The following is a 22,119-nucleotide window of genomic DNA, read 5'->3' on the forward strand; positions in this document are numbered from 1 at the left end:
GTTTTTACTTTTTTTAGTATTTATGTACAGGGTTGTTTGTATAGTCTGATTTTAATTGATTAATTAACTATTTATATGGTATCATTTTTAAATGATTCTTGGGTCTTTGGTTTTAACTATGAGTCATCCCTTGGGGGAGGTGGGCAGCATACAAATTTAATAAATAAGTAATAAATGCTGACCTTGATGCTTTAAAATAACAACCGCGGGAGTCTGGAAATCCAATGAACTAGGCAGATGCTCTGCCACTGAATCCGGGGGGGGGGGGGGGGCGGTGCTTGTTTTCCGAGGGGTCCCGATTCCCGCGGCTCAGCCCGGCCGGGATTTCAAAAGCCTTCCCCCAGCTGTTTAAAGGAATCGCCCGGGGCGTAGCCGCTCTGTAGCAGCACTTCCGGTCCAGCGTGAACTCGTCTCCTCTCGGCGGCGTCGTTACCATAGAGAAGCCAAGAGGCGGCGGGCCGCTCTTCGGCACCCGAGACCCAATCGCGCGCCCCCGTATTGAACGCCGGAAGCCGCTCCGGCCTTCCCTCTCTCAGGCTCCGCTGAGGGGCCCTCGGAAGCCGCCGGGGGAGCGCCGGTTGCCGCGCCGCGCCCTCCATGGCCTCCGGACGAGTCGCCCGCCCTCGGGACCGGCGTGGGAGAGCGGCGGCGGCGCGGCGGCGGCGCGGGCCGCGGTGACGCGCCGCCATGGGCTCCTTCTTCCGCGGCGAGGCGATGTGTCTGGCGCAGCTCTTCCTGCAGGCGGGCTCGGCCTACGAGTGCCTCAGCGCCCTGGGCGAGCGCGGGCTGGCGCACTTCCGAGACGTGAGTGGCCCTCGGGGAGGCCGAGGCCGAGGCCGGGGCCGGGGGCGGGCTGTGACGCCCGTCCCGAGTTGGCCCGGCGGGGGAGGCCGAGTTGCGCCGGGCAGATGGGTCTACCTGGGGCGGGGGGCGCCAGGCCCTCCCTCTTCTCTGGGCGGGTCTGCCTGAGAGCCTCGGGCAGGCCGGGAGCGACGCCCCCGCTGCAAAAGGCACCCCCGGAAGCCCCCGGAAATCCTGACCCTCGGCCACGGCTAAGTAAAATACGTGGAATAATGGCCGCCGCTCAGGAATTCTGGTCCTCAGTCGCAATTAAAGAAGTAATTAGAATAAAAAAAGGATGGGCCGCCTGGCTGGCCTTCAGCCTCGAGTGACAGAACCTGAGTGGGTGAGCCCGAGGGCTGACTCTCCCTCCGGTGGTTTTCCTGCTGGAGAGGCGGGAGGTAAACGTAATAAAACAGGCTCTGGATCGTGAAATTAAAGTGTCCGACTAAACCAGTGTTTCTCAACCTTGGCGGCTTGAAGTTGGGTGGGCTTCAACTCCCAGAATTCCCCAGCCAGCTGGCTGGCTGGCTGGGGAATTCTGGGAGTTGAAGCCCACCCATCTTCAAGCTGCCAAGGTTGAGAAACACTGGACTAAACTGACCTTGAGGTAGATTGACCAGAGGCACAGTTTAAATACTTCTCGCTCTGCATCTGGATAATGTTGTGTAACAGGCATACGTAATTATCAGCGTTTTTCTCCTGTATTTCTCTATGTGAAGAATGATATATTTTTCTCCTTCAAAGAAGTGTTGCAAGCAGCTAGTAAAGGAGGCTCTCAAGCACAGATACGTATAGAGGAACAGCAGCCCTGTTGCTAAAACAGTAGTAAATAAGTTGTAGCTAAAGGTGTTTGGGTTAGGAAGTTATCTAGTTCTTCTATCTGGATTAATGTCACACGGTTGGAAGGGGAGATCTTTCCTATTTTTACAGAGGCACTGATGCAGTTTAATTCGCTGTGTGCAGTACCCAGGCAGATGGCCTGGAACAAACACAGAACTGGAGCCTTTCTGAGAATTTCCTCTTTCTATATCTTTTAAAAGCTTTTTCACCCAGGTGGCTGTAGAAGTAATTCTGGTTGGATTAAGGTTATTGAATCCAACTCCCTGATCAGTTCAGGAATCTAAGTTAAATGGCCATGGAAGGTGGCTATATACAACCTCTGCTTGAATATGCAGTATCTGGAAGGGGAGCAGGCTATATTCCTAGGGAATAGTTCCATTGTCAACTGTACATTTGAAAATGAAAATGGTACTGTAGTACAAATCCTCTCGTACCTTTGTTGCTAGAGGTAAATTGTTAGATCACATGAAACACATGTATCAGTGCAAATTATGAACTGATTACCATTTTTTTTCATTTTGACTATAATTCTCAGCCATGTCCGGGGAAGTAAATCCCAGTTTAAATAAGGAGGATTGAATTTTGGTGAAATATATGTAGGGTTAGGATTTAATACTGCTTAATATGATCCAGAGTATTACCTAGTAAGTTCCATGGAGCTGTAATGCACCAAGCCTCTGAAATGTATGATTTTATTCTAACATATGTTCTAGTTTTCTCAGTTTTTTTTTTAAGGAAAATTGCTTGTTGCATAATCTGATACTTAAAGGAAGCATGATTTGCAGTTTGGACTTTTCTGCTTAATCTTGCTGTACTTTGTTCAGGTGTGATTGCAATTAGGATCTAGAATGCCACCTTGTTTATAGAAGTAGTTTAAGAGCCAGATGTTGTAGACTTCCTGTCTCATTTTTACACTTCGTCATTCAGAAGTCAACTTCTGTTTAGATTTCTGAGCAGAATAAGAAATAAACAGCTTGTGATGAAAGATTGTTCACATGTTAGATTTATGGTGTGCCCATTAATATTGAATTGCTGTTCAGTCTGTTGCTTTATGTTTCTGAAATTGCACAGAAGATGTGTAAAATCAATTGGAACACCCTTATCTCTTGATCTTTTCAGGCAGGTTAGCTCTTTGAATGGATATAAATAACTTGAATTAACAGAATAAAAAAATCCTTATTCTGTAGTTGAGGAAAGCTAGTCATTACACTAATTCCAAACACAAGTCATAGTAATTGGAGGAAAAACAATAGAATATTGAAATCTAATACATTTATTATGATGTTGGGTATCTTGCTCTACAGTTTGCTTCATCAGATTTTTCTCACAGAAGTTAGCAGTGGTGTTTAATGACAGTATAACTTTTTAATGGCATAATTCTTTCCTTCTCATTCTGTGTGAATCAGATGCCAATGGCTTTATGGCTGTAATGGTTGAAATAAACTCTGGCTTAGTGCATTGCACAAATCAGCCTTTTTCTCTGGAATTCAACTTGTAAAATCTTAGGCCTTTTAAAGGGCTTTTTAAATAGATGTTTCTATCAGGGACAAAAAAAAACCTTTCGTCTTTCCAGCTCAATCCAAATACAAGTTTGTTCCAGCGGAAATATGTGGGTGAAGTAAAGAAGTGTGAAGAAATGGAAAGAATATTGGGTAAGTTTGGAGAATGCTGAGGGACTTGCTTCTATAAAATCATACACTAGATATAACTGGGAGGCAGCCCTGATCCTCCCAGGTAAAGTTTTCCCGTTGTGAAATGCATCACAGATTTGTTATTTCTAACAGGAAAAGGAATGTATTCTTACCAATTTAAAACTGAGCTTGAAAGACTATTACAGTCCAAATGATTTATTGCAGTGTTCTTGCGTTGGATTTTCTCTTACATTTCAGATGATTCAAACTCTGGTTGTCGGGAAGTTTTTAGGAGCACAGCACCTATTTGACCCCATGCCTTAGTTGTCACTTCATTTTTGGGTTCGATTTAAGATGCAGAGAGATGGCATCTAAATTCCAGGCTTCCTCAATTCCCAGGATGCAGTAGAAAAAACTGTTAAGGGTTGATTTTAGAGTGCCCACAGATGTGCTCAGCATCCTTTGCAGTGCACAAGATTCCCAGAGGGAACGTGCACCAGACCCCAGAGCAAGGTCTTTGAAAGCCAGTTGCTTTAGAGCACTGAAAATGTTTTCCATTCTTCCAGGGTACCTAGTACAAGAAATTAAAAAGGCAGACATCCCTCTTCCGGAAGGAAATGTCACCCCTTCTGCTCCTCCACTTAAGCAGATGTTGGAAATCCAGGTAACGTGTAGAAATGGCGATCTTCTGATGTTCCGGGATGGCAGAAGATCTACTTTCTTGCATTCTTTAGGCCAACTGTAAGATTTTTACAGCTCTGAATTGCCATCCTTCCTTTCTTCAGGAAAGTCGGATTTATAGTTATTTTTGCTGTAAGTTTAATACGGAGACTTGCTTAGGCCTGTCTTAAGAACTTTACAGCAGTGTTGGGATCTCATATCTGAGCAGAGAGCCAGTGAATAAAAAAGATAGTTTCAGTCTTGGTCCTGAGTGTGGAATCTCAGCTACCATTACCAAATAATTATTTAACCTTCTCTTCATTTTTGTGCAATAGCCTGTCAGCCGGCTTTGGCATTTTCTGAGCGTCAGAAAGCATTTTCTGCATGAGAACTATTACCCCTTTCGGTGGGTGGTCGTGGCTGGCAATGAAGTAGGGTAGGAGGTCTTGCTCCTGTCTGAGCCACTGACGCAATCTTGAGCTGCATTTGATGTCTGTTGTCATACTCCTGGCAATTGCCTTGGCTTCGGCTTGGCAAAATGACGCTGCTGTTAGAAATCACAGCAACGAGAATGTGCTGCTTTTCTCTGCTGCAGGAGCAGCTGCAGAAGCTGGAGGTGGAGTTGCGAGAAGTGACCAAAAACAAGGAGAAGCTGAGAAAAAACCTTTTGGAGCTGATAGAATATACCCAGATGCTGCAAGTCACACAGTCCTTTGTCCAAAGAGCTACTGAGGTACTTATTTTATTTATTTCAGAAAGGTATAAGGCTGCTGGGCAATGTACAATTAAAAAGAGACACGCAGTACAATTAAATTCCAAACGCCAAAAGAAAACCCATCACTGAAGATAGTCAGACACAAAAGACCTGCCACCCAGTCTGACTCAAGGCCTGGGGAAAGAACCAGATTTTCAGGGCTCTTTTGAACATGATCGGGGTGGGGGCCAGATGTATCTCAGATGGGATGGTGGTGCTGGGAGGCCCCTGGCTAGAAGCTGCCAGCCACAGCTTGTGGACCTTCTACTGCTGAAGAGCAGCAGGATTCTAGCCAAAGATTTTGGATTAGATGGTTTGTGATCTGCCTTTGTCCGGCCAACGGTCGCTCAGTGCCTCCCACTGTTCGATATGTCTTGTTTCCAGTCTCTTTTGCTATTTTACTTCCTTTTTGTTTGATGTAAGATTTTTTGGGGTCTTTGTTTTAGCTGGAGTCCTGCATACAGACTAATTACGAAGAATTTCCATCTTTCGAAAACGATCCTTTGGTTGAGTACAATTGCTTGCACAGGCTTGGGGCAAAACTTGGGTAAGTAACCAAATTGGCTGGTGCAAAGCAATGCCAGGCATCGTGACTCTTGCTTTATTAGTCAAGACGCCAGATGTGGCAGTCAGGGAGCGCCTTACATTTAGAAAAGAAGGGCTTGCCACGCTTGGTTCAGCAGAGAGCGAGTGAGGTGAAATCTGATTTTGAAAGTGTCAAAAAGCACTGGTGTATATAGAGCTTCCTTGCACAAAGTTAGCTGCAGTTCTAACCATTATGCTACCTCCACGCATAGAACCCTAGCAAATATTGAGAGTGATTAATTGCATATAAGTTTGGATTGTTTTAATTGGTCCGGTGGTGTAGTATTTAAGCATATTGGTGACTCTGCAAATAATCTGAACGCCTAGGTTCTCATGGTTCCCTGTACTGGTGAGATTATTTTTATGGTGCATTTTTCTTTTAATATAGATTTATCTCTGGCTTAGTTCACCGAGCAAAAATTGAAGCGTTTGAAAAAATGCTGTGGCGAGTGTGCAAAGGAAATACAATTGTTTCTTACTCAGAACTGGAAGAATGCTTGGAAGATCCTGATTCAGTGAGTAATATAGCTGGAGAAATAAGATAAAATTATTCTGAAGGGTGGTGGATCAGCCCCCTCTGAATTTAACCAGCATAACCACTCAACTTGGCTGGGTCCAAGTTGATCAGATTCAGATCCCAGTGAATCAGTGTGAAAAGTTAGTTGTGGCTGTTACTGCCATTGAAATCAGCTAACTATGAATTGTTTTTCTTATGGTTAAGAAAAACCATGATTTCAAGGTGGCATAATTTGAAATGGATTAGTTTAAATTTGCATTTAACCATTCCTGTTATTTTTCCAGGGAGAACTTACCAAGTGGTTTGTGTTCTTAATATCATATTGGGGTGAACAAATAGGCCAAAAAGTAAAGAAGATATGTGACTGGTAAGGATGAACAAAGCTTCTATATCATGCTTTTTCTCTTACTTCATGTATTTTTAAGATCCTGCTCTGAAAAACAAAGATGGAGGTGGGGGTGGGGAGGAGGTTGTTCAAACTGCATATCCAAAAATCCTTTGAGGAACTGGTGGGATTCTGAAGGTGAAGCATGTAGACTAAACACGATTCACCCAAACATTTCAGGCAATATAGTAAAAATGGTGGTTGTAGTCTGAAGATGTGGGTTCGTATGTCTGCAAGAATGCCTTTGGTTGGCTATTCTAAAGAAGCTCTTTGCGTCACAGCTACCGCTGCCACGTCTACCCGTATCCCAGCACTCCAGAGGAACGGCAAGCAGTGATGGAGGGGCTCCAGGTTCGCATCCAGGATCTTCATATTGTGAGTAGAAAGTTCCTGTCATGCTCTGGCTTTACGTTTTCAGTGGCATGTTGTTTCATGGATGAACGTGGATGTGCAGCGTACCGTTTTGAATGCATTAAAAATTGGGCAAAGCTTTCATCCACAGGGCCTGTGAGAAACGTTTGGAAAGGCTATGCTTGCATTCTTGAAGTGGGTTTGTTCTCTCTTTGGGATTCTTTAACGCACTGGAGATACTCAGGCATAGCATCATATTAAGGACTCTTATTTTTGCCTGCATAACGTTAAAGTATGAAGTCTTTGTTTCTTGCAACGGGAAAACGTTTTTCTTTGGGCCACTCAACGGCAGATGGAATTGTTTGGGCAACTGCCAGTTGAACATCCGGAAGCTAAGCAAATCCCCCAGAATATAGCATATAAAAGAGAAATTATCTTAGGACTGCTTTGTCTGCAAATGCCCCCTTTCTGATACAGTTGCCTTTGCTTACTTGTACTGAATCGTTATGCTTTTTAAAAAATCCCCAAAGGTGTTGCACAAAACCGAAGATTATTTACGGCAAGTCCTGTGCAAAGCTTCTGAATCGATCTACACCTGGGATGTCCAAGTGAAGAAGATGAAAGCAATTTATCATGTGCTGAATCTCTGCAGCTTTGATGTCACCAACAAATGCCTCATTGCGGAGGTCTGGTGCCCCCTGCTGGACCTGCCCAACATGCGTCGCGCACTTGAGGAAGGATCCGTAAGTTGAATCAATTCATCCGACAGCTCTTTTGAGGCAGGTTCGCTCATCACACAAAGCAATTTGATTTAGTCATGGCTTGTTTAACATAGAAACCTGCTTCACACATTGTGGTGCTGTAGAGAGTGGTTTCCAAACCACAAAAGCCAGACTTAGGAGAACATTCAGCAAGGCTTTGTTTTAACTGTGGTTTTTGAAAAAGCCATCTTTGGTTTCAACGTAACGCTAGGCCTGAATGCTGCTTTGCTGAACTTGGAATAAGGAGATTCACAGTTCTGGCCCCTTCTTTCCGAGCGTCTGTACATGATTCATGCACGGATAAGGGCGTGGAAAGGGGTAGGCTCAGTGTACGTAGCAATGCGGGTTTTGTTTACTTTCTGGAATCAGAGAGAAAGTGGAGCTTCTGTCCCTTCGTTCATGAACACCATACCCACAAAAGAAACGCCTCCAACTTTGATCCGCACCAACAAATTAACCTCCGGATTCCAGAACATCGTTGATGCGTATGGGATCGGCAGCTACCGGGAAGTCAATCCAGGTGAGTTGCTTTGAAAAATAGTTCCTGGGTTGTAAACGTGTAATTTTAAACCAAGATCTTTAATGCGGGTTTGATCGACAAACTATGGTGGGCTGGTTTGTTCATAAAGCTAAACTCATTAGACTGGATTCGGACATTGTGTGAAGCTGAAAACAGACCGTGTGATTCAGCGTTATTTACGAACCAGGCTATTGAGAAGGATGATTGCGCTGTCTTTACAAGGCTTCTTAAAAGATCTTTATGAAGGAGGAAGAAAAAGATCTATTTATTTAACATGCAGTAGCATTAATTGCCTACAGAATGCTATAGGAAATGTAGAATAGCTTCTCATTAGTGCTTTAATCTTAAAAGTCAGTGAGGAGGGGGGGAGATGAAGGCAGAGGTAGATGAGAAGAATTCTTAAAACGTAGGAGAGCTGAAAGGTTTTGTAATAAATGTGGGTTTTGAGAAGAAGTTTGTGGGAGCAGAGAAGTGCTTTGGCTGGGGCTTTCCTCCCCTTTTCCTGGTTGTTGGTGACAAAAAAAAAAAAAAGTGGGACAGCCAAGATCCCGTCCAGTGAAGCTTCTGTTTCTAAGCTGCTCTGAGAGTTAACCAGAAGAGTAGTCAGAAACACTTGGGAAACACTCATTTTGGCCTGCGTTCACCTGCGTATGGCCTTGCAAATTTGAGTGGCTTTTGTGTTCCTAAAACAGTCGTGTTGTTTCACAGCTCTGTTCACCATCATCACCTTCCCCTTTCTGTTTGCTGTGATGTTTGGAGACTGCGGACATGGCTTCCTGATGTTCCTATTCGCTTTCTTCCTGGTTTTGTATGAAAAACACCCCAAACTGCTGAGATCACAAGATGAGGTGTGGAAGACTTCAGTATTTCTTTCTGTTTCATTTTTTTCTGGGAATAGGCCCCATGCAGCTCTTCCGTTTCCATGCCTGGAAAATTCCTTCTCTGTGTAAAGGATGAGCTGTTTCCTTTTTGTGCCGAGTCCCTTTCCACACAACCCAGGAGGCTCTGAACTCTTATCTGAAAAGAAAAGAAATCCTTGTTTTTCACTGTTGTATCTGTAAGGAAGAATCTTGTCTTTGAGGCTCCCCTGGCAGTGGCTAAGCCTCTCCTTCTTCTGTTCGCAGATCATGAAGATGTTTTTTCAAGGGCGCTACATCATCATGTTGATGGGAGTGTTCTCCATCTATACTGGCCTGATCTACAATGACTGTTTTTCCAAATCTTTGACAATATTCAACTCAGGATGGCATGTTTCACAAATGCCTGGTATGGATTGGAGGTAAGTTGTGCCTGTGCAACCTGTGTGGTTTTCACCTGTGTTCTTCTCCTTTAATTTAAATATTTAGTTCCCTCTAGTGTCCAATTTTTAAAATCTTAGTAAGTTTTTTTTAAAAATTTCAAAACAAAAGCATTTCCCCACGGGAAGGATTCTTTATAATTAATTCCAAAATCTTATTTCAAATTTATCTGGACCCTTAGTCCGTTTGTAGCTGTCTAAAATCAAAGTTTTAATCAACCTTTTGCTGTTTATTTTTTTTTAAAAAATTTAAGTTCTTAAGCTTGTAGTTAAATTTTTCTTTCATTGAGGAACAAAGGCAGACTCACTGGTGTTTTCAGACTTGTCACTCCAAGGGTTTCTAATAGCTGAAAAGTAGTTAATAAGCAATTTCCGAATGTTGCTGTTTATTGTTAAGTATGCGAACTTAGTGTCCTTTTAAAGGCGTTGACTGTGGCTTGAGCAAGATGGCTATTCCCTCATCTCCCAGTGCTCAAAATCCACCGGAGACCGTTGTCTTGTGATCTCCTCACAAGGAGCAACTGTCTAGAGCACCTGTGGATGATCTCTAGTCCTCTCCTTTATCCGGAGAGGTTTGAAGAGCACGTCTACTCGCTGGCTCTCTGTTCTTTGCCACAGTTGTCGGCTCCACGGTCTTCAGTCCTCCGGAAGTCAGTTGGCCTGTGATCTTTTAAAATGGCTTTAAATCCCTTTGCGTAAGGAGACTAACCGCAGACAATCTTTTCAGGCCATAAAAATGCCTCTTCTCAACCTCTAATTCTGTTGTGCATGTTTTCTTTCTTTTTTGAAATTGTTCTAGCCAGGCGGCCTTGACGAATTCATATGTGACTCTGGATCCAAATGTGACTGGTGTCTTCAGCGGCCCGTATCCTTTCGGCATCGATCCGGTGAGTGGTTCCCCTTAGAGCTGCTGCTGTCTGTAAAGGAGGCTTGGCAGACTTCATGATGCTTCAACGCAGCTCTGGAGAATTACAGCTCTCTGCCCGTAGATCTTTCAGCTGCAAGGCTAAACCATCAGTCAGGCTGCACTTAATTTTTGTTGGGGTGGTTCCATGCAGGAGGACCGCAGGGCGTCTCCTGGCATCTCCAAGTCAACTTGGGGGAGTTTACCAGCTTTGAACCCTGGAGAGTTATTGTCTGCCACCATACAGAACTGCCTAGAATAATCGTTCGACTCATTCTTAACCCATTTTTTTCTTTGCTTTGCCCACCAGAGATGATAAAACATCAGGCTGTACATCAGCAAAGTTTTCCCTGAGTGTAGGCTCTTGGACCTGGTCCTGTCCCACAAGCAGGATCACTTTGCTTATAATGCAGCCCTCTGCCTCGTGAAGTCTTTCAGTGGGGGGTTTTCAGGATAGACCCCTCTTACAAGGTCTCTGATTTGTCCTTCTCCCACTTTAGAGAGTTGTCCTCGATGTGTTGCATGTTTCAATATATGAGATAACCCTAAAAGATTTGTGGGAGATGTACAGAGAATGTCTTGCCTGGCTTTCACAACCAAACGTTTAATTTTTAAACTCTGGTCGGTAAATTGGAAGTTGTGTTCTTTGTATTCTGGGCTGAATCTTTTCTGAAGGATATCTGCCCTCCCTTCTCTCTCCCTCTAGATTTGGAACCTAGCAAGCAATCGTCTCACTTTCCTCAATTCCTTCAAAATGAAGATGTCTATAATTATTGGAGTTGTCCACATGGTGTTTGGAATTGCCTTAGGGGGGTTTAACCACGTGTGAGTATGGACGGTAGGAGCAGTAATGCTGGAGCTTGTGCTCTGAGCACCTTTGCTGTTCCTTTGAGGTGCCTCGTCCTTTCTTTCTTCCGGATTAAGCGCTACCGGTTTAAGGCCCTTGGTGCCATTCAAAATTCTTGCGCTGTCATTTCCATTACCTCCAGTTAGCACAGCCACTGGTCATGCTGGGACCATTGGGAGTCACAGAACAGTGCCTCTGAGAGATGACAGCCTCAGCATTGTTCAAATACACAGGCAATTTATTTTTCTGTGAACGTCCTTTGCAAAATGGATTGGGCGGATTATTGAAATGAAAAATAAAGCCATGCTTCCTTTCTTCTTCTTCCAGGCATTTCAGGAAGACGTACAATATTTATTTAGTGTTCATTCCTCAACTTCTGTTCATTCTATCAATTTTTGGATATCTGGTGTTTATGATCATCTTTAAATGGCTGGCTTTCAGTGCTGAAAACTCCAGTTCCGCTCCCAGTATCCTGCTTCAGTTTATTAACATGTTTTTGTTCCATGGTAACACGTCAAACGTTCTTTTCTCAGGACAGGTTGGTAATCCTTATAACTGAAAAGTCCACAAACAAAGTCTGAATTCTCTCTATTTTTAAATATTTTATCTTCCGTTGAAATAAATAGATCTCAAAATGGAGTAATAATGAGAAATTAAAACAGTTCACAGTATGAGTCCAATAACGATTAAATGTTGGAGACTTAAGGAAGTCAGTCTGAATTCCGTGCATGCTTAGGAAATAATTGTAGCATTGGTATTATGAGAAGTCGCCTGAATCTAGGGAATTGCTAAAAGATTAGGCATAATGAGCATAATTGTTTAAAAAATATAAAATTTCAGGTTTCCCTTGGCTGACCTTAACTTTTAGAAACTCAGCACAGTTCAGCAGAAAATGTATTGTACAGGAGGGTTCAGTTGATTGCTTTCTGACACAAATGCGTTACAACATCTTACAAGACAAGCAGAAAGAATTAAGTGCTTTTGTTAAATTACTGCAGGAAACATTGCAGCCTTGTCCAGACTGCTAAAATATAAACCGTGTGCTAAAAAAACTAGCCAGGTTGGTATTTAGCCCATAAGGATTTATGTAGAATCTTAATTCTAGGAAGAACTTTCACAGGGCCCTTAACGTTTTTTCTGGTTTAGTTTCTAATTGAAAGATAACAATTTGAAAATCAGTTGTGTAATTTTGCATCCTCTCTTTTAAAATAGATGATTATTCAAAAATTTCTGCTAGTCCTGGCTCTGCTGTCCGTTCCTGTGATGCTCTTTGGAAAACCACTTTATTTGTACTGGTTGCACAAAGGCAGCCCAAGCTTTGGGTCCTACAGAGTAAGTCTCAGGAGGAGCTCTGGGATGAATCCTGTCTTTCCTTGACAAAATCTCTCTGCCAGGGCTCCCTAAATCAGTGTAGAGAACATCCAACCTAATTGATAAGGGGCAAAAGGAGGTTATATTTTAAAGGAAAGATGGTTCGTAATGCCAGATCTGTATTGTATTGTAAAGGGACCCCATGTGGATTATTCCACTAACGTAATTATATATTGGATAATTATCATGTATCCATTTTGTCACAGTAGTGGGAGCAGGTGCTGGGAACCTGAGGAAGACGTCGTCTCTGGCTTGGCTTCCCCAGGATGGGAAAACAGGCATTCCTCTCATTTACTGATTCATCCTGTCACTCCAGTACTTACACACAAAAGCCCTCACCTGCCTTTAGAGGACTGTCATTTTTCCACAAAGGGGAGAGGGTGGCTTTTTAAAGCGCAGCTAGTTTTTCCACTTCACGCCCTGTGGCTGTAGTCCTAGAGCAAGCTTAGTCAGGTCAGATGAAAAATAAGCCTTGGGCCTTCAGTTAACATGCTCAGCTTCAGCAGCATTAGCCTTCATGGGTTGTTTTTATGATTTAGCGTGTTAGGGGAACTCCGCATGCATAGTTTGTGATATAACATGTTAGTTTGTTAGCATAATGTGTGAACTCAGAAAATGGGTTGGGCTGGTCATCAATTTAAGCAGTCCCCTAACTGAGCAAGTGCAGAAAGTGTGCCTTGCGTAGCTTAACGCCTGGCTGCAACTCCCTGAAGCACATTGCGTGTTTTGTCCCTTAACCTCGTTTTTCAATTTGGCCCTCCTTCTTGAGATGTTGAGCTGTCCAGCCTTGCTTTGGGGGGGGTGTGCGTGTGTGTGTTTAATAGTTGCTTGCTGAAAGATGTTTGAGAAACCTGCCCATTAAGGAACTTGAGAGATACCCCTAAAATCGCACAACCCTTTCCCACCTCCAGAAAGGTTATCGCTTGGTACGGAAAGAAAGCGAAGAAGAGATTGCTCTGTTGAGAACTTGTGACCCTGAATTGGGAGCCAGCCCTTTGGATAACAGGCATAAAAGCGAAGAGAAGGAAATGGTGAGCCTAGGGGGTCTTTTCCATATTATTTTGTTTTTATCTTTTAATTTAAATTGGTTGTTTTGATGGCTTTTAATGAATTCTGATTTGTTTTATTACGTATGCCAGCCCAGAGTCACTATGTGAGATGGACGTCTATACAAATGTGATCAAATACATAAATTAACTATGGAACGAAACAAAAATGTTATATATTCAATTTGTACAGCTGCTTACTCGCTAAGCGATTCATCTTCTACCAGAAGTCACAGATTGAGGGTCATAGGTTTTAATTTGCACACGGGCTGCCATCCTACTAAAACACCATCTCTTTTAGTTTAACTTCGCAGATGTGTTCATGGATCAGGCCATCCACACCATTGAGTATTGTTTGGGATGCATCTCCAATACAGCTTCATACCTGAGGCTCTGGGCGCTCAGCTTAGCCCACGCTCGTAAGTATCTTGTGTGATTCGAACAGATTTTCTGTTAGTGCCACCTGGGCCTTTAAAATGTGACACATACACACACCTTTATTTAAGAAATATCAAACACATTTTACTCTGAAAACAATAAGCGTTTGCTGGAATGAGGTTTCCCCCTCATGAAGACGCTTTCTCACGTCCTTTCGCACCATGACAGGAAATAGATCCCCCGTGCTGTAGACTCGCATATTAGTTAAATGATGGCTTGGGAATAAGGCAGAACCTGAAACCATATTTAGTTCATTCTGTAGCTTAAATTACAACCCCCAAGTTTTGATGCCACGGGGAGCTGTATTTTGTTTAAAATTGGAAATAGAGAACGAAGAATGGAAAAGAGAAATGCCCAGTGTTCTTCACAACTGGTTATTGTTTCTTGTTGCATCTGAACTTGGCCTGGTTTTCAGTCACTTATGCCAAGAGGGTTAAGTCTTTTATTGTATCACACACCTCCAGTAAAGCAGGTGGGGTTTTGAGTTACACATGTATATCTCTGTATGTCTCTTTAGAGTTATCGGAAGTTCTCTGGGCGATGATCATGAAGTTGGGACTTCACATGAATGCGGCCTATGGAATCTTGCTGCTGGTCCCACTTTCAGCCTTATTCATGGTTCTCACAGTATTCATCCTTCTGGTCATGGAAGGTCTCTCAGCTTTTCTACATGCCATACGGCTTCATTGGTACGTGGTTCCTTTTAACCCTCCTAGCTGACTTTCTAGCCAGAAGTTCTGGATATCGTTAGGTTTCAGAAATGGAAGCTTTGTCAGGAAAAAAAAAGATAGAAACCCACCTTTTCAGGACACTGAAGATGTTCAGCTTGAAAGTAATGTTTGATGCTCAAGTGGTGCACGACGAACATGTTCATCCTATTTTTTTTTTTCTTATTACAGGGTAGAATTTCAGAACAAGTTTTATACAGGCGATGGATACAAGTTCACACCTTTCTCCTTTCAAGACATTTCTTTGCATTTTGATAGATACGTTGCATAGTCTGGCTGCTGTCGGCAGTAAATTGGTCTGGAGTTGTTTGAAAATAATCATGTATGTTGACGTCATTCTTGTTCAGCTCCCTGTAGCAAAGAACCTCACTGATTTGCCTTATAACGCAGCCAAATAATTTTATAATGTCTCTATAGTCTCTTACTTGGACTTGGCAAATGTGGGACCCCCTGTAAGCAGACGTAAAATGGGTGTTTTCCTCCTTTCATGAACGCATTTAGGTTAATTTTTAAACTGACCCAAAGTATTTGATTGCTGCTTCTGAAAATGCTGTAGTGTTTTTAAGAACTATTTATTTTCTTTAACAAATCTTTCAGGTGTGTTTCTATCATTCTTTTGGAGGGGGGTTAATCAGCCATTAATTGCCCCGTTAATTCCTCTGATCCTCGCCAGTAATATTTCTGGAACTTTATAACAGCCACTGAGAATGAAACGGCGCGTCCTTCTGTATGTATAGGGAACCGCTACGATTTTTCTCTTGCATCATCGCAAATGTGGGCTTAAATGTACATTTAGGTCTTCCCCTTTGCACAAAGGGTGCGACTTCTTGCGCGTTCTGCGCAGAAGAGAGATTGAAAAGCTGTCTCAGGTTCACTGAGGGGCACGGAAGCATCGGACTCTCTTCTTTCCCTTTCACAAGATGCATTATGGCCACTGTGGGAGTTCCCTCGCCCAGCCCGTCTTCCGGAATCACGGCCTGAAATTATCCTGCAGGCTCTTGTACGCGGCATCCTGACGGAGCTTCTGCTGTGGGCGAAGCCCCGGGGCTACAGACGACGCTCCCAGGGAAACCAAGAATTTTTTGGCACGGCCGCCTGGCAGCCTACGGCCTCTGCCCGCTGCCCAAAGGCAAACGGCCTGCACGAATCCAGGCTGCTTTAGCTGTTACGCACTCCTTCTCCACGGCGCTTCCAAAAAATCGGATTTCTGTTTAGCCTGACCCCGAAGCCAGTTTGGTGTTAAAATGCAGTTGTCCTTGCCCTGTGAAGATGGCGTCTTTTAAAGGGTGGGCGGGTTGGTTTTTTAAAACAAAAAATGCATTCAAGGGGAGGTATTTTACGATAAGGACTTTTATAAGTGCCAATGGAGTCTAATCTCGTTTCTCGTCTTCAATAAACGCTGTTTTGTGCATTTTGAGAACGTGGTCTCCGATTTACTTGGAGCTTGGAAGGAGCGCGCTGCCCTCGGCTTGCGGTGGCAAAATCCCCCCGGGGCGGAGGGCGCTCGGCCGGGGCGGCCCCCCGTCGCGCCCGGGGCCTCCGGGGCGGTCAGCGCGGGCCCCCGATGGGACCCCGCCGGGGCACGCGCCGCCCGAGGGGCTTGGGGACGGCGGGGCTGCCCGGACCAGCGCTTCTCAGCCCCTTCCCGCTCTTAGAAACGACGAGAGCCCAGAGGGGCTCTTTCCTCCTGGGCTTACGACTTTTGGCCCTTCCTGTTCTGCGTTAAGAAGTAACGCGGGCCCCCGTAGCACGCTTGCTTACTGTAAAAGCGACGGTATGAAACCACTAGACACCGAGGCAGATACTTTTCGTGAAAAAAGCCCTTCTTAGCAAAAAATAATAATGGTAGGAGCGACACTGTTTTAAGTTTTTGCAAATATCTCCCAAAATAAGGCAAACGGTTTTGATCTGGTGGAGCCCTGAGGGGGTCTTGGGGGACCCTTTTAAGAAACGCGGTTTAGACAAAAAGCCGAACCACAAAACTTCGGGAAAAGCGCCCCGCACCCTGGCTTAGGAGCATGCGCAGAGTGCCTTTTGCGCCTCGCAGAAAGGCGTATCGACGGGGGGGTCGCAAAGTGCCGCGCGGGGCTTATTGCCGAAGGGTCTTAGCGGCCGGGGTGCAATGGGTGGCGGGAGTTGTAGTTCGCGCCTGAAGAGCGAGGCGGAGCCTGCGCGGGAGAGGGGGCGGGGCAGCGCGCGCGCGCCCCCCGCGCCGTTGCCCCGGCGACCGCCTGGCGTCGGTTGGCTCGGCCGGCCGGGGCGCGATGGACGACGTGCGGGTACAGTGGGTGGGCGAGCGGCTGCAGAGCGGGCTGGGCCACTCGAGCCCGGCGCCCTTCGAGGAGCTGCTGAACCGCGACGACAGCAAGGAGACGGAGCACCTGCTGCAGTTCCTCAACGCGAGCGCCAGCGCCGAGGAGGGCCAGCCCGCCGCCCTCTTCTTCCGCCAGGAGACTCGCCTCGACGAGATCGACGTCGAGATCGGTGCGCCTCGCCCCGTCCCGCCCCGCCCCCTCCACCGGGCGCTCCTGAGCACGTGCAGAGCGCCCACCTCCCAGCCCGGCCCCCCTCTGGGCCTTCCCTCCCTCCGAGCCCCGGTGGCCCGTTTTCCCTTGAGGGAATCGCGACGGCTGCGAAAGCCGCTTCCTTGGCCTTGGCGCTCACTCCCAGGCCAGGGAAGTCGATTCAGACGAGCTGCTCGGCCCGGCGGAGCTTCCTCCCTCCCAGGAAGGCTGAGGGCGGCGGCAACAGCAAGGGGGGGCCCCCGGGGCCCCTCCCAGAGAGGCTCTTCTGCCCCAGGAGGGGCTCGCAGGCTCCCTGGCCGAGCAGGTTGGCCTGGGCCTTCCTCCTCCGGCTCTCAGCCCCTTTGCCCCCCAGCGCCCTCCTCAGGCCCAGCTGGCTCCGGGCGCCTCTTGAAGGCGGAGAGCGGCTTCCACTCCTTCCTTCGCCCCTCAGGGCTGCTGCTCCGGCCTCTTCTGTCCTCCGGAGGGGCTTCAGCTCTTTGGCCCCTCTGCGGGGTTTCGGCCTGGAGGGGCTTCGGCCGCCCCAGTTGCCCAGCCGGGTAGGAGTGGAGGGACTTCCGCTCCTTCCTGCACCCCTCAGGGCTGCCGCTCCAGCCTCTCCAGGCCCTTCTGGCCCTGGGGGCGCCTCTTGAAGGCAGAGCTTGACTTCAGCTCCTTCCTTCACCCCTCAGGGCTGCTCTTCATCCTCTTCTGCCCCTCGCTGTCTGACAGGTGCCCTTGCCTGCTGCCCCCTTTTATAACCGTTTTTTCCTGCCAAAACAGCTGATTGGTAGCCCAGCTTTGGGGTTCCACCGTTTCACTGGCTCTTCACCAGCCCACACGGCCCCAGTTTCCTCAGACGGCTTTATTACACACATACACCCCACATCACCCCAAAGCTATATTTATATTTTATTCAGAGCTGGGGTGCTTTGTTCTGAGTGGAACTCTTTTTCCTCATTATGGTCACTGTTAGGCCCCAATATTATTTCTTCACTGCCCGCTGATATTGTTGCATTCACCGAACAGAAAGGAAAATCACAATTGCCTTTGTAAATTCTAGAATAGAAAATTCAACAGTGCCCAGTAGGAGGATGGGGATGATAAATAATAATATAATTTATTAAATTTATGTGCCACCCGATTCCCAGCGACTCTGGGCAGTCAGAAGAAGGGTGTTCCTGAGCATTTGCAAACTCGCTTCCTTGTCCAAGCACAGTCTAGCAATGTTCATATGTTAAGTAAAATGATACAAACTTACAGGGCTTCTGAGCGTCTACAGAATTCTCTCCCCTCCCCACCTTATTGTTGACTAACAACAGCTTGCACATCCTTTCTGTTCCAAATCTCTGCCTTGAACGTGGGGCATCATCCAAAATAAAACATATTCAGGGCCATCAGGATATTCTCTCCCAGCCCTCAGTCTTCCATTCTTCCTCCATGTTTACTTTGGGACCACGGCTGATCTCATGAGGACTAGCAGCTTGGTCTGGAGAACCCTAACTAAACATCTGCCTGGAATTTCCCTTTGAAAAGAAAAATCTGCACATGGTCCAGTGCAGTAATTCCCATAATCCAGGTTGAGATGCCCTCTTAGGGTCTCTCTCCCTTCTTCCCTCCATACCCCAGTTCAGATCAACTCCACATTATGGATGAAAAGTCTTAACATTTTCCTCTGTGTTTCCTGGAAACAGACGTGCCATATGAAGAAGGGCTGGATGAGGACGAAACTTATTCGCAGAGGTTGGGCGAGTCCTCCTCGATCTCCATCGCCGAAGCAAGTGCGTAAAGGCCGCCGACGCCAGAAAACCAAACCAGCAGCAGCTCCAGAAAAAGATCGGGGCCCAAACGAGACTCTTTGAAGCGTTAGGATCCCTTCAAATTAATTGCAGCCTTGGGATCACGTTGAAGGCGGGGAGGGGTCTTGTATTCCTTGTGCAAACTGCATCGCTCGCACGAGAAGATTGTGCTATGCAGGGTGTTGCAGCTCCCCCCGGGCGACCCAGAATGGATTGGAAGAAGGAAAGGGCGGTGGGGGGGGGCAGCAGAGTAGCCCACCTGGTTCTTTCCTTTGATGCTTCCTTTTGAATGATCTGGTTGGGTTACCTTTACGGGCCAGAGGGTAAGAAAGATCCTTCTCGGAGACCCGTTGCCAAAGATTGCGCCACGAGAGTCCTTGCTGGGCGAGCGTTACCAGGGAGCACCTTCTCTCCCCGCTCTCGTACAGCCCCATCAGCGCTTACTAACCTGGCCAGTTTCCAAAGGTGTGGGTGGATCGGTACAAAACTCAGTGCTCACTGCTGTTATCTTCCCGATCCCATCCTGTGAGTGCCTGATCTTTTCTTTTGATGTCCCTCATTTAGAGAAAGACTGGAGGAGCCGAACGTCTGTATTGGAGGGAAGGGAAAAGCCCGTGCCTCAGACTTTATCCACAGCCTCGGTTAGGTCAGGCATGAGTGAAATAGAGCGCGAACTCGGCCTGGCGCCCCCGAAGGTTCGGACGTATAAAGTAAGCCGCCTTCGCTTCTGCTGGGAGCCTTTGCTTCTATTGAAAAATCAGGGCAGCTCTTAATCGCTACGCAGCACCTCTTTGCAGCATTAGAAACAAACATGACCTGTTTCACTGTTGGCCCCATTATTTCTCTATCTGGCTCGCTCTGAAAGTGATCAGCTCCGCTTTGAGAGCTCTTCTTCCTTTATAAACCCACACCTTTTCTCTTTTTCGTCAAGATCGTTATTGTTCAAAGCATTGCCTTTGGGTCATTCCTTCCAAGTGTTCTGATCTCTCTCACGGGCTGAATTCTGAATGAAAACGGGCGGATGCGAACGGCAGCCCCAAAGTGGTGCAAGCTTGACAGTTCACTGTTTTGTGCAGAGAGCAGCGCCTCGTGGGCGGACAGGCGCTCTCGACGCAACCTTTGTTTCGGGGGGTTTCTTGCTTTCCGAATGCCTCGGGGCGGGCAAATCCAAATTTGGAAAGACGTTTACACATTTTTCTTTCTAAGCACCCGCGTTTGTCTCTATCCATTCCAGAAAATTGTAAAGCAAGAAGTTTACAATCTGTATTACCACATGGCAGTCAATGATGTCCCGGAAGACTTTGTGGAGAGCGATACTCTCTTTTTCCTTAGGGATACTTCAGGTATTTTAACTGTGGAAATGAAAAAGACTTGGAGCAAAGCAGCGTGTCAGGAAGCTTCATATTGCAGAAACCCCTTTGTCCCCCTTTTCGTCCCATTTCATTTGCCAGGCCCTGACCGCTGTTTGAGGAACAGATAGCTGCTCGCCCATCCCGTTTCCTGACAAATGAAACATTCATCCCTTAGTTCCAGTTCTCTCCTTAACGAAGTCCCCAGTCTGTACCCAATGCGATGATCATACAAGCTTCCTCTATTCATCTCCCGTGCAGAATGTTGATTTACCAAAGTCCAAAGAGTTGGAGTGAGAGAATCTAATCCTAGTCAAGCTATCGTTGGTTGTTGCTTAGTAAAAATGATTGAGAACTTGGCTTCCGTATATGCCACGTTATTTTTTTCATAGTGCTGAAAGCAACTAACTTTGCTAAATCTACACCTGCAAGAAAATGGGTTTCTCCTAGGATTATGAGGGTTCAGGTGTTCCCCTCACATCAGAAACATCATTTGCTTACCAAGCTGGCATGTTAGTTATAAATAATCAGCTTGCGCTCTTAATGTGCTGTTTTTCTATGTGCAGAGAGAGGGGGAAGACATTCTAACATGCAGACCCTCTTCCCACTGTTTTCTGAATCCTAAACTTCCCAGGATCATGCTAGTACATGGTTTCCTTGGAATGTGTGCATGAGAAACACGGAGGTTATAAGGCCACCTCAGGGGTCCTTCTCCTCTTTCCCTGCACAGAAACTGTAACAGAACCCAATGACTTGGTGGAAGCGAATGATGTCTTGCCCGAAGTCTTGGAATACGGCATGCTGAACAGCCATACTCTGGTGATGCTCAAACAGATCTTCGCCCTGGTGAGAGGCTTTAGTCGGTTAGTTTTTATCCTCAGGCCTCCAGTGTGGCTTTGCAGAGGCCTAGATAGTGAAATTGAGGATGTGGGCACCCTTGTCTACAGAACTCCGGGATTCCTGCAGAAGTTTCTCCATAGAGGACACATTAATAGGTTCAAATAAAGTAGTATCCAGAGGAAAGAAACTTTTCTCCTTTCTTTCTCAAGTATTGCCCCTTATTGGAACTGATAAAGTCTTACAGCAACCCTGAGGAACCTAGGACTCTCCAGATGTTGCCAAACTACAACTCCCAGCATCCCTTGCTATTGGGCTGCTGCTGCCACTGCTGGAAGTTGCAGCTTAGCCCTAGATGGAGGGGCATGCAGATGCCACGCCTAAATTTGGGAAAGGGAAAGGGTGAAGCGTTTGTTGATGTCCAGTGAAAGGAGTAGAAAGCAGTAAAAATGCTGTTGTTGCAGGTGTTTCTGCCTGCCATGTGCCATAACCAGTATGGCTTGGAGGAGTCTATTACGCATGCAGAATCTGACAAGGCAGAGGGTGAAGATTCACAGTCTGCCCAAAAGGTGCCGAAGAAGCCACTGGTGTTAGATACTTTTCAGACTCTAAGGAATGAGTTCTTGATGAACATGCAAAAATTCCTGACCCATATTCAGAGGACCATCCAGCAGATTGAAGGTGAATTGTGATTCAGTGTTGGCCTACAGCTGCCATCACCAACCTGACCTTCTCCAAAAGTGAGAAGTGGTGCTAGCACTCACTAGGAACTCTGGATGCTGTTGGCCCAACACGGTTGACAGCATCAGACCGAGTGAGGTGTTCCCTATGCACCAGAGGCATCACAGGATGCTCAACTGAAGCTCTGTGCATGTGTGTTTTTTTTTAACCAAACAGGGGAAATTAAGTTAGACATGCCCTCAATGAGCTTAGAAGGGGATGCGAATGATCTTGCAAGTGACCAGGAAATGGTTGAATCGCTGGAAGGCCTTGCGAATGGTTGGCTCGTGTTAATCTCTTCTGCAAGTGAAGAGCTGCAGAAAAAGGTCCCTCAGGTAAACTGGTTTGAGCCAGTCTTATAATTCAGCATCCTCATCTTTCCTAAACATTTGGGTTTTTCAGCAGTCTCTTCATTTATGAGTCCCGAATCTCTTT

At 46.1% G+C, this 22,119-nt stretch overlaps 2 protein-coding genes across 2 annotated transcripts in view; both read left to right on the forward strand.

The window, feature by feature from the left end:
- Positions 1-418: 418 nt before the first annotated feature.
- On the forward strand, positions 419-15,780 carry ATP6V0A2 (ATPase H+ transporting V0 subunit a2). The gene is made up of 20 exons (XM_088135261.1): positions 419-804; positions 3,257-3,335; positions 3,881-3,978; positions 4,570-4,707; positions 5,175-5,275; positions 5,702-5,828; positions 6,115-6,197; positions 6,497-6,590; positions 7,097-7,309; positions 7,697-7,847; positions 8,556-8,695; positions 8,972-9,126; positions 9,944-10,031; positions 10,755-10,873; positions 11,223-11,433; positions 12,108-12,227; positions 13,178-13,297; positions 13,614-13,731; positions 14,268-14,439; positions 14,650-15,780. The coding sequence occupies exons 1-20, from the start codon at positions 688-690 to the stop codon at positions 14,747-14,749; spliced, it is 2,544 nt and encodes an 847-aa protein (XP_087991387.1). The 5' UTR covers positions 419-687; the 3' UTR covers positions 14,750-15,780.
- A 962-nt stretch (positions 15,781-16,742) lies between these two features.
- DNAH10 (dynein axonemal heavy chain 10) overlaps positions 16,743-22,119 on the forward strand; it is a 54,104-nt gene continuing 48,727 nt past the window's right edge. Inside the window, exons 1-7 of the mRNA XM_088135262.1 lie at positions 16,743-16,962; positions 18,674-18,760; positions 19,343-19,488; positions 20,013-20,121; positions 20,858-20,973; positions 21,429-21,645; positions 21,862-22,019. Of these exons, the coding sequence (XP_087991388.1) occupies positions 16,743-16,962; positions 18,674-18,760; positions 19,343-19,488; positions 20,013-20,121; positions 20,858-20,973; positions 21,429-21,645; positions 21,862-22,019 (1,053 nt within the window). The remainder of the gene's footprint in view (positions 16,963-18,673; positions 18,761-19,342; positions 19,489-20,012; positions 20,122-20,857; positions 20,974-21,428; positions 21,646-21,861; positions 22,020-22,119) is intronic.

The sequence above is a fragment of the Python bivittatus genome, unplaced genomic scaffold (assembly GCF_059951505.1).
Source record: "Python bivittatus isolate LINGU-HERP-01145 unplaced genomic scaffold, Pbiv_v1 ctg000100_np1212, whole genome shotgun sequence".
In the NCBI taxonomy this organism is placed as follows: Eukaryota; Metazoa; Chordata; class Lepidosauria; order Squamata; family Pythonidae; genus Python; species Python bivittatus.

Excerpts from the sequence above, each read along its gene's own strand:
- ATP6V0A2 (XM_088135261.1), top strand. The coding sequence starts at position 688 with ATGGGCTCCTTCTTCCGCGGCGAGGCGATGTGTCTGGCGCAGCTCTTC. Across the intron at positions 3,979-4,569 it reads AGCAGATGTTGGAAATCCAG|GAGCAGCTGCAGAAGCTGGA; the intron begins GTAACGTGTAGA and ends TCTCTGCTGCAG. Across the intron at positions 14,440-14,649 it reads CATGCCATACGGCTTCATTG|GGTAGAATTTCAGAACAAGT; the intron begins GTACGTGGTTCC and ends TTCTTATTACAG.